General features: G+C 59.3%; 1 protein-coding gene and 1 non-coding gene across 3 annotated transcripts; both read right to left on the bottom strand.

Moving 5' to 3' along the window:
- Window positions 1-653: 653 nt before the first annotated feature.
- On the bottom strand, window positions 654-9,388 carry NOP53 (NOP53 ribosome biogenesis factor). Of its 2 annotated transcripts, XM_064489464.1 has the most exons (13): window positions 9,143-9,388; window positions 8,643-8,707; window positions 6,796-6,904; window positions 5,993-6,192; window positions 5,588-5,658; window positions 4,551-4,646; window positions 3,132-3,236; window positions 2,837-3,046; window positions 2,258-2,433; window positions 2,006-2,072; window positions 1,147-1,223; window positions 982-1,038; window positions 654-714 (listed from the first exon to the last, which is right to left on the bottom strand). In XM_064489464.1, the coding sequence occupies exons 1-13, from the start codon at window positions 9,364-9,366 to the stop codon at window positions 708-710; spliced, it is 1,464 nt and encodes a 487-aa protein (XP_064345534.1). In that variant the 5' UTR covers window positions 9,367-9,388; the 3' UTR covers window positions 654-707. The 2 variants fall into 2 exon arrangements, with proteins under 2 accessions (XP_064345534.1, XP_031314849.2); XM_031458989.2 differs by lacking the exon at window positions 654-714 and having other exon boundaries at window positions 978-1,038.
- Window positions 1,851-1,961, bottom strand: LOC116155017 (small nucleolar RNA SNORD23). The gene has a single exon (XR_004139051.1). It is a non-coding gene; the product is annotated as a small nucleolar RNA SNORD23 (small nucleolar RNA).
- Window positions 9,389-9,482: the final 94 nt, after the last annotated feature.

Below are 9,482 nucleotides of genomic sequence, written 5' to 3'. Positions count from 1 at the left end.
AGAGACAGCTACTCTGTAGAGGAAGGTTAGAATGGAGCGGAAAGGTCAAGGGTGATCACACGTTTTGCAGTGGGATGTTTACGAACCACATCAATGACTTACAGTGAGAACATAAACCCTTATTATTTGTAGAATAAAGATTTTCAAAAGTCCTTTTTAAATGATGGGCGGGAGGATTCACTCCCTTTGACATGCTTCAGTTTTCTCACTTTTTAAAAGAGGGATAACCCCAGCCCTCCTTAACTAGATTGTCGTGTGGACCTGATGAACAAAACCACCTGCTTGAAAGCCTGATAGGTGCGCAGCAAACGTCAGCTGCTGCGACGGCCAAGGTGACAGGGCTCAATCAGGGTCTGCCTCCCGCGCAGTCACTGGGGCCTCCCCAGAGAAACCCAAGTGCAGAACGCCACTCACCTCCCCCGCGCCAGGCCTGCAGGCCCCGGCTCCTCTGCCAGTTTCTGTAAGACCATCCTCACTCCCGGGACAGCTGCTCACCCTGCCTCAGCTGGACAGGCCTTTGCCACCCCCTAGGTTCCCACCAAGCTTTTGTGGAGATGAAGGTCCCAGCACCTACATCCCTGGGCACTAGAGGGGGATGTACAGAGAGAGAAGCTGCCTGCACGAGGGAGACAAGTCACACCCGAGCCCAAAGGTGTTGGTCAAGAGGTGCTTTATTGAAGGCTGGGGGCTCGGGCATCTCGAGGCAGCTATAACCTGGGGACAGAGAGGGAAGCTGAGGGTGGAGGAGGGGAGGGGGCCCCACATCCTCGTCCACCTGACACCCCTTCTTCTGGCTTGGGCCCTTCCGTTTCTCCTGGGGGACCCTCCCAGGCCCAACTCTGTGGTCAGGTGGCTCCGGGGGGCCGACCCTCTCCCAGGCCTGGCCAGAGAACATTGCTCCACCACTGGCCACAGCGACCAGGTCTGGGATGGGCACCGGGACCCACCAGAGGCCCCCGGGGAGAAGGGACATATACTCACTGGACCTCGCGGAACGCCCGCCTCTCCACCAGCTTCACTTTGTACTTGCGCTTGAACCTGGAGGAGAGAGCAGAGAGCAGTTGGTGACCACAAGCCCATCACTCGCAGGAAGGTTCTCGATGCCCCACCCCCAACCTGCCCCGCTTAGCAGCCCCAGGCCCTCACTTGGCTCGCTCCCTTGGCTCGATCATGTTTCTCCTCTGGAAGCTCTTGAAGCGGTCGCGGAGGACGCTGCCCTCGGGCTGTGGGACACAGAAAGGGAGGCCTCAGCAGGCACCCAGGAGAGACCCTAGGGCACCTGAACTCTCCACAGGGTCCAGAGGGAGCTGAGCCCCCACAGCTGCCTGTCAGCCCGGACCCCTAGCCTGGCCTCGTGGACACCAGGGGCTCAGCCTGGCCCTGGGCTCGTGGGGTGATAGGTATGGACCTGGGGATGCTCAGTGTGGACTGAGCTGGGTTGCCCGAGCTGGGTTGCCCGAGCTGGGTCTGAGAAATCAACAGAAAGGAGATCAGAGAAGAATGAACACAGGAATGCCATGCAGAGAGCAGCAGAGGCAAATGCAGGGGTCAGAGGGAGAAGGGCACACCGTCAGCCCACTAACGAAGTGCCCAAGGCAGGCTGCACCACGCAGGGCTGTGGTGAGGAGCTGGGCTTCCCCCTCCCCGAGGCGCTGGGAAGACATGGCAGGTTCTGATTGGGGGAGGGACTGGGTCTGTTTTGAGCTTTAGGGAGACCCCGCTGGGACAGAAGAGGGTGGGAGCAGGGCCGTGAGACCAGGGGCAGCAAAGGGACCTGGCTGGGAGGAATGGCAGCTGAGGGTCACACGCTCAAACCACTGTCACCCAGCCCCTCACCCCCGGGGGCCCCGTGCCCTCAGCCCCCAGGCATCAGCCCAACCAGCCCAGCCCGGGGGCAGCCAGGATGTCGCCCATAGTCCCTGGTGGACACGGGGAGCAAGGATAGGTGTCATCACCGGGCACAGGGGCGCCCCTATAGCACCACAGCCCCCAGACAGACAAGTACCTTCAGGGTCCTCAGTGAGTCAGACAGCTCAGCGCTGAGCTGCACGTCAATGTCAGGGTCCTGATACCTGGGGATCAGGGGGCAGGGCGTTCAGTGGGGCAGCCTGGCCCAGGACAGAGTCCAAAGGCCCTTCCTGGGGAAGAGCAGGCTGGGCAGTGGGGCTTTCGGGGAAGCGGGGCCCAGGCCGAGCAAAGGTGGGAAGGACCCAGACCCCTCCCAGCCTCCCCCAGGAGCCCTCAGTCCAGGCCTCACTTCAGCCGCCCCAGCCTGCGGGGCTTATCCGCCTCCGCCAGCCGCCGCGCCTGCCGCCGCTCCCGCCGCCGCGCCAGCTCCGCCAGCCGCCGCGCCACCTGGGCCTTGATCCCACGCAGCCTGAAGAGCTCCTGGTGCTGGAGCCGGGCAGCCCGCACCTGGGCCTGCTGTACCCTCTGCAGGGACAGGTGGGGTCAGGGACCCAGCCAACCATCACCTTGCCCCAGGGGGACCCTTCCTGGCCACCTGCTTCCAGGTCACGACACACCAGCGGCCCCATCTCCCTCATCCATTTGTCTGCCTGTGGTCCCTAAATCCCCCCTCAGCCCCCAATCCCAGAAAATAAGCACCAGGAGCTTGATCTTGCATGCCCCCTGCTGCGTTCTCTGAGCCCTGAGCAGGGTCTGGAAGGTGCTGGGAGACAGGTCTCAGCTGACAAAGCAGATCAGAGGGCCCCGTACAGCACAGAAAAGCAGGCTGAAGGGATCAGAGACGGCAGGCTTCGGGCACGAAGAAAGCAGGCTGCAGGCAGGAGGAGCAGGGAAGCAGGGAAAGTGGACTGGAGCCCACGGTGCTCACCAGCATCCGGGCGGCCTTCTCCCGCCGCCGCTGCTGCTCTGTCTTCTTCTCCGAGGGGGCCAGGCGGACAGCGGGGGGTGAGGCCTCTGCTCCAGCGGCTGAGTCTCCTCCAGTCTTTGGCCCCTCGTCCTGGCCCTCACCCGGCTCTGGCTCCCCTTCCCCATCCGACTCCTCCAGCAGCCCCTGGCACATCTCCCGGAAAGTGGACTCCTGGGGAGAAGGGGTGCGTCAGGCGCTGGGCCAGGAGCAGGCGGGATGTGGGATGTCAGGATGTGGGAGGATGGAGGGCGCTCACCTGAGTAGCAGCCTGCTCTGCGGTGGGCGGGGCCAGCTGCCGCTCCAGCTTCTCTGCCTCCTTCTGTCGCTGCAGCTCCACCTCATGGGCTGCCCAGAGCAGGGTCTGGGAGTGGGGAGAGGATACAGGTGAGACCTGAGGCCCCCAAGGGCCTCTCCTGGGAGTCAGACCTGACCTTCTTTCCTCCCACCTGCCTCCCACCCCAGTGCCCACGGCCCACCCCTTCCCTGGACTCCCAGCTACAGCCTCACCCTGCTCTCCATGCGGCAACCAGAGGGGGCTTCTAACCCTTGACCTACTCAGCCTGTTCCTTTGAAGGACAGTCTGGTCTCTTCATAACTGCAGTTTCACTTACACAAAGTGCCCAGAACAGGCAAATTCATACGGACAGGAAGGAGAGCAGCGGCCGCCTAAGACTAGGGGAGATGAGGAATCGGGGCGTGACGGCTGATGGACGTGAGGTTTCTCCCTGGGGTGATGCAACATTCTAACATTGACCTCAGTAATGAATTAATAACAACTTTGAATACACTAAAAATCACTGCATCACGCCCCCCGGGTGGGTGAATCCTACGTGATGGCAATTAAACATCAACATAGCAATTATATTTTAAAATAAGACAACTGTCCCATCTTTGAGTGAGGTGCAGCCTCCCCTGCGTGGGGCCAGCCTCACCCCTTCAACATTCAGCGGAACCACAGTCGCTGCCGTCAAGGCCGTTGACCAGGTGAGGGACGCTGCCTCCTGCTCCTGGTCGGCCCGGAGCCCGCCTTACTGTGAACCGCTCAGAACAGCACTCACAGGAGCACCTGCGCCTACTCAGTGATCTCCCTTTCTCTCCCGGAACCTGCGCCCCCTGAGGGCTGGGGGATGGTCCCCTCTATTCGTGACCCCTGTGCTCAACAGGTGCCTGTGAGATGAACTCAGTGACTCGCAGTGCCAGCTCTTCCCGTTGCAAAACCATCTTCGCCTCTGCACAAACCTCTCAGCCAAACGTTTTCTTTGCTAACAGTTGAAGACTTTTTGCACTGATGCCCCACAGAATTCCTGAAAGGTGCCTCACACCTGGGCCTTTGCACACATACTGTTCGCTCTGCATGGAACTCCCCTTCCCCACTTGCCATAGCAAACCGCTCTCAGTCTCAGCTCTGATGCCCCCTCTTCCCAGAAGCCCTCCCTGACCCTCAAGGCTGGGTTGTGACGCCCCCTTTGTGCTCCTCCATCAGTGTAGGGACATCACTGCCTGGGAATGGGTCTGTCTCCCTGACTGGACCACAAGCCGTGGGCAGGCAGGACCAGAGCTGTCTCAGTCATGCCAAGTCCCCAGCACTGGGCGGGTCCGGAGGAAGGGCCAGGCTGGGGCACGCCAAGCAAGCGGCCGAGCGCGGACTAAGGAGAGGCCTGGCGGGGCTACATACCTGGTGGTCCTCAAAGGATGGGTTGTAGGAGGCTCCCGCAGGTGCCGCCTCCACAGCAGGCGCTTGGGAGGGCTTGGTGTGGAGATGCTGCGGCCGCTGGAGAAGGACGAGACCAAGGCAGGGTAAGGCCCAGGAGCCTCAGGACTCAAGCTCACCCAAGTGCCAGTGAGGGGACCCCAGGCTCGGGAGGCGGCCTGCGGCCTTCTAGTTGGGACATATCTGCACAGCTGGACCTCGGGGAGTAGCATCCCCAGGACAAGCAAGGCCTCTGCACTCAGGGGTCACGTTTGCCCATCCTGAAAAGAGCCCCTGTCGCCCCAGCGGTGGGAGTGGGGTGGCTGACACTCGCAAAAGCACGTGGGACAGCTGGTCTCTACGGCAGTCATCTGTCCGTCACTGAAACTGGCAGCAGCATTTGGCAGAGGATGTGAGGTCCTCTGTCTGCTGACAGAGGGCTGACAAACACTCACAGTGCAGCCCTCCCTCCCCGGGGAGCTTGTGAGAGGCCTAGAAGCCTGGCCCACCTCAAACCTGCTCACCAGAGTCTGCAGCCCCCTAGGAACCAAGTACACACTCAGCACAGCACCTCCGCATCCAGACGCATCCCGTCCGTGCCCATCTGGCCTCCACCCCAGCAAAGGCTGTCTGTCTCCAGCAGAAGCCCAGGGGTCACCCTGGACGCCCCCTGCTCTGGGCCCCGCCCCACACCCAACTGCCCGCCAGGCCTGGTGCTTCTGCCCCGGAACTTGTCTCCCCCGCTTCCCCCTACCCCAGGTCTCCAATCCCGCAGAACCATCTTTTTTCCAGTGTGTTTCCCTGATCTCCCCAAAGTGTGTCTGGCTGACCCACCACCACCCTGCTCTCTCCCTTCGGGGCACCGACTCGCTGCCTGGCCCCAGCACGTGAGGTCCTGGTCACAGGACAGTCGGGCTCCAAAATGGAGGCTCGAAAGCCCAAATGAAGAGCAGTTCCCTTGTCCCCAGCCCCATCCTCTGACCTCTATCACCCCAGACGCCCTTCTGATGACGACCGCTCACCTTTACTCCTTTCTTCTTGGTCTGCTCCAGGAAAAATTCATCCTGACCTTCCAAGGGCCGGTCCAGAGGGTCTGTGGGGGCAGTGAGGGGGGCGGCTGCTGGAAACATTGTGGCTCTGAGGGGCCCCCTCCTTTCAGAAAGTTGGCGCTGATGCACAGGTGAGAGAAGGACAGATTCTCAGACCCCAAAGGGCTTTGAATGCCCAGCAAAAGAGCATCTGGACGGGGTCCAGAAAGCAGAAGAGACCCAACGCCGAGGTCAGGGGCCGGCCCGCTTGGGAGAGGGTGCACTAACGGGAGAAGGGCGCCACCTTGGGATGCCTGGCTTGGCTGAAGACCTTCCAGGCAACGTCTGCAGGGCACCAGCCCAGCCCCCACGACTGCGAGCAGAGGCAGGGACACTCACTGTCTTTGGCCCAGAGGTCATAGAAGGGCCGCTCGATGGTGTCCTGCGGCCTGGGCTTGACTCTGGCTGCAGGAGGGTTGAGGAGCCGGGCCTGCGCCCTGCGCACCTCCCGGGGCAGCTCGCCCTGCTTCGCCAACCTCTCCCATAGCTGCTCCTTCCGCTTGAGCTTCTTGGCGTTGGGGACCTGGTGGGCAAGGACGCTGGGTGGGAGAGAAGCAGCAGGAGCGCGGTGGGTGAGTTAAGCTCGCACCCCTGCCGCCAGGGTCCCCAGCGCCTCCTCCCCAAGCACCCGAAGGCTCCTCCTGCTCCTCGCTCAGTCCAGCAGCTTCAGGGACCGTCTCCCCAGGTCTGTCCCCAGCCCGGGCCCCTCTCCTGAACCCTAGACCCAACACACAAAGGCCTCCAGGGCCCTTGCCCTGGGTGTCTCCCAGGCACCTCACTCCAAAATCAACCCCAGCCACTCGTCCTCCCATAGCCGCACTGTCCACTCCATCACCCACCCCGCCTCCCTCCTTTGGGGGTCAGTCACTCAGCCCTGCCTAACTCACCTGCTGACCCTGGCTCCCACCCAGCCCCTCCTCTCCATCCCCAGAGCCCCCAGCCAGGCCCATCCTCACAGGCCCCAGACAAACCACCCTGGACCTGGGCCCCACTGCCTCCAAACCACTCTCCAAAGCCCAAATCAGACCCTCTCCTCTCCTCTCCTCCAGCGGCCCTCACCTATCACTCTCCCTCCCCGGCACAGAGGGCAGGGGGCCTGAGTTCCATGGGAAAGAAGGGTCTGGGGCCAGTGGGACACTTACTCTTTGGGGACTGGGACCTTGGATGTGTTCTCTAGGATGAGGTCAACCCGAAGGGGTTTCTTAAGAAGCAATGACTTCTTCTGGCCTTTGGTCCTCTTCTTACTCAGCTCTGGAGGTGGGAGGAAGGACAGGAATCAAGACCTCAGGCCTCCTCACTCTCCCAGACCCAATTCCTTCTCCTCTCACTTCAGCTCCACTGGGGCCATCAGACTCACATCCCAGTACAGACCAGAGGCCCCAGGCTCGCCCCAGGTCCCCAGCTAAGGAAACAGGACCCCAAGGGCAGCGCCCAAGGTGCCCAAGTTGTGACCCCCACCCAACCCATTTCCTGGGCCAGCTGGAGGCAGCTCAGTGCTGGGGACACAGGGAGTCAGACCCACAGCCCTGAAGACGAGTGCCTCCAGCTGCAGCAGGGCAATGGCCACAGAATCACTAATGCTAAGGAGGAAGCAAGCAGATGGTCAGGCGGCAGGAGGCCCAAGAAGCTGGAGTCGGGACCCAATCCAAGACAGCAATTCTCAGCACAAGAGAATTTTCTGCCTTTCTTCCTAAAGCCCAGTAATCAAAAAGACTCTAGGACAAAACAAAAGGACGGAATCCACATCCTTCCATTTGCTATGGGACCTCGTGAAACCGACTTTGCTCCCCTGTGCTTCCAAAATGAGGCCACGGACTGCCGACCTCCCAGGGTCGAGAGGGGGAGATGTAACTACAGCTGACCAGTGAACAACACGGGTTTGAACTGCAAGGGTCCACTTATACAGATTTTTTTCAACAGCAAATACCACAATACCACACGAGCCGCAGGTGGCTGAATTCGAAGATGTGAAACTGCAGGTGCAGAGGGCTGACTCTAAGTCACATGGGGACTTTTGACTAAGTGGAGGGTCAGCACCCCTCACTCCAGCATCGTCCCAGTGTTTGCTGTATTTCAGCAAGGGCACGGCACAGTGATCACCCAAGAAAGCATAGGCTGACTGTAATCCTTTTTTTTTTTTTTTCCACCTAAAGCAGACTCTGTAACTACTTCCTCACCCGTTCACCAGGGTAGGTCTCTGCTTTACCCTTCTATTCCCAGAACTCAAGCCCTTACCTCTGTGCAAGCTGACCTCTTTAATAACCCCTTCTCACCTGCTCACTCAAAGACGCCTACGCCTCAAAGAGTTTCTTTTACGTTCTTCTGTTCACTGAAACGGGCCCGCTCATTTTCCTTAGAACAGATCCCTTGAATGATCTCATACGTGTTCGTTAAGGGTGTCCTGCTGTTAGAACTTGCCCTCTTTGCTTTTCTCTCCTCTCCTTAAAGCAGATCGCTTCCTCTTTGTCTGTTTTTCTAGGCATTAACAGTAAAGCCTACTACTCACTGAAGCAAATGCTAACTCACTTCTCCACTTGCTTTCAGCTGGTCCCAATCGTCCATTTTGGCAAACTAAAGCAAGCAGGTTAAGGTGAGTTCCTTAGCTACTCATTCAAGTCGATCATCCTGTTCTCATTAAAGCATGATACTTTAACTAAAACAGGTCTGATTCCTTACAGCAAGTCCTTGATTTGCTCTTCTGCAAATAAACGGAGACCTCCTAGTTTATGTCTTATCTAATCACCAAGGCAGACTCCTACTGGCTTCTTTGCGCATTGAAACCTCTGACACCGTAGAAACGAAAAGAGCTCTTTAGGTTAGTCTCGAGCTTGCTTTCTGCTCACTACAGGTCCTCTTGTTTATAGTTAACAGCCTGTTTAGCAGGTGTTTGCCACCCAATCCACGTTATTAACAAAGTTCCTTTCAGAGGCTGAGATAGGCTACTTAATGACTGATAATGTCATATCCCCCCACAAAAACCTTTCCTCACCTTTATTCTTGCAGCCTGTGTCCACGAAGAAGAGTTTTTCATCGGGCGCCTCTGATATCAAGCCACTGGGAGATGGAAATGCAGAATGTTAGCCACAGACGTTAGGGAGGGAGCGAGATGCTGCGGAAGGAACAGGTTTAACCTCTCAGTTCCCTGCATTCCTATCACGTTCATTCAAGCGCGCTCTTCCCGCATGGGAGTCCCACCAGGCTAAGGCCCCTCCCTCCAGTTTGCAGAACTTCATGCTTAAGTCACACTAAACTAGGGTGGATGCTTGGGACGTACTGATACTAGGAAGGGACTCATTGTTTACCGGGGTTCTAATTTAACTGGGCGTCTTTTATCTGATAACCCTATCAAATCCCCCAGCCCTCACCCAGCGTCCCCAGCCGTGCTCGGGACAGGCGCTCCGGCCCCCAGTGAGTCCCCCCGAAACAGCTCGGCCTCACACCCCTCCACACAGACCGGGGCCCTGCTGCCGGAAGTCCCGCCCCACGCACCCGCTCGTGCGCTCCTGCAGCCGCACGTCCTCCAGGAACTGGTCGACCTCCAGTCCCAGCGGCTCCTGAGCGAGCCGCCGCCAGCCCCGCTTCTTATTTCTTGGGCCTCGCCGCCGCCGCCTCAGCGCCGGGTCCACCGAAGTGGGCCGCAGCCCCAGGAAGCCGGAATTGGCCTCATTTTTCGAGCCGTGCCTGCCGCCACCGCCACTGCTTCCCGCCGCCATCTTGTTAAAGGAAGAACTTGACTGCCCGGCACCCCCGAAATCCGATTTGGGGCATGCGCGCGCAGACCTCCCGTGACCTACTTCCGGTGGCCACCATCTTGGTAAGGTGGCTGGCT

Source organism: Camelus dromedarius, chromosome 9 (genome assembly GCF_036321535.1).
Source record: "Camelus dromedarius isolate mCamDro1 chromosome 9, mCamDro1.pat, whole genome shotgun sequence".
Taxonomy (NCBI): domain Eukaryota; kingdom Metazoa; phylum Chordata; class Mammalia; order Artiodactyla; family Camelidae; genus Camelus; species Camelus dromedarius.
Note: the sequence above shows the minus strand (reverse complement) of the source record. Positions and strands in the feature narration are given on the sequence as shown.

What these genes read in the sequence shown, in the direction of transcription:
- NOP53 (XM_064489464.1), bottom strand. Translation starts at nt 9,366, where the DNA reads ATGGCGGCGGGAAGCAGTGGCGGTGGCGGCAGGCACGGCTCGAAAAAT. An exon ending in AAGGTCCCAGTCCCCAAAGA is followed by an intron (nt 6,193 to 6,795) that starts GTAAGTGTCCCA and finishes TCTCCCACCCAG; the next exon opens with CGTCCTTGCCCACCAGGTCC. An exon ending in CCAAGAAGAAAGGAGTAAAG is followed by an intron (nt 4,647 to 5,587) that starts GTGAGCGGTCGT and finishes GTCCTTCTCCAG; the next exon opens with CGGCCGCAGCATCTCCACAC.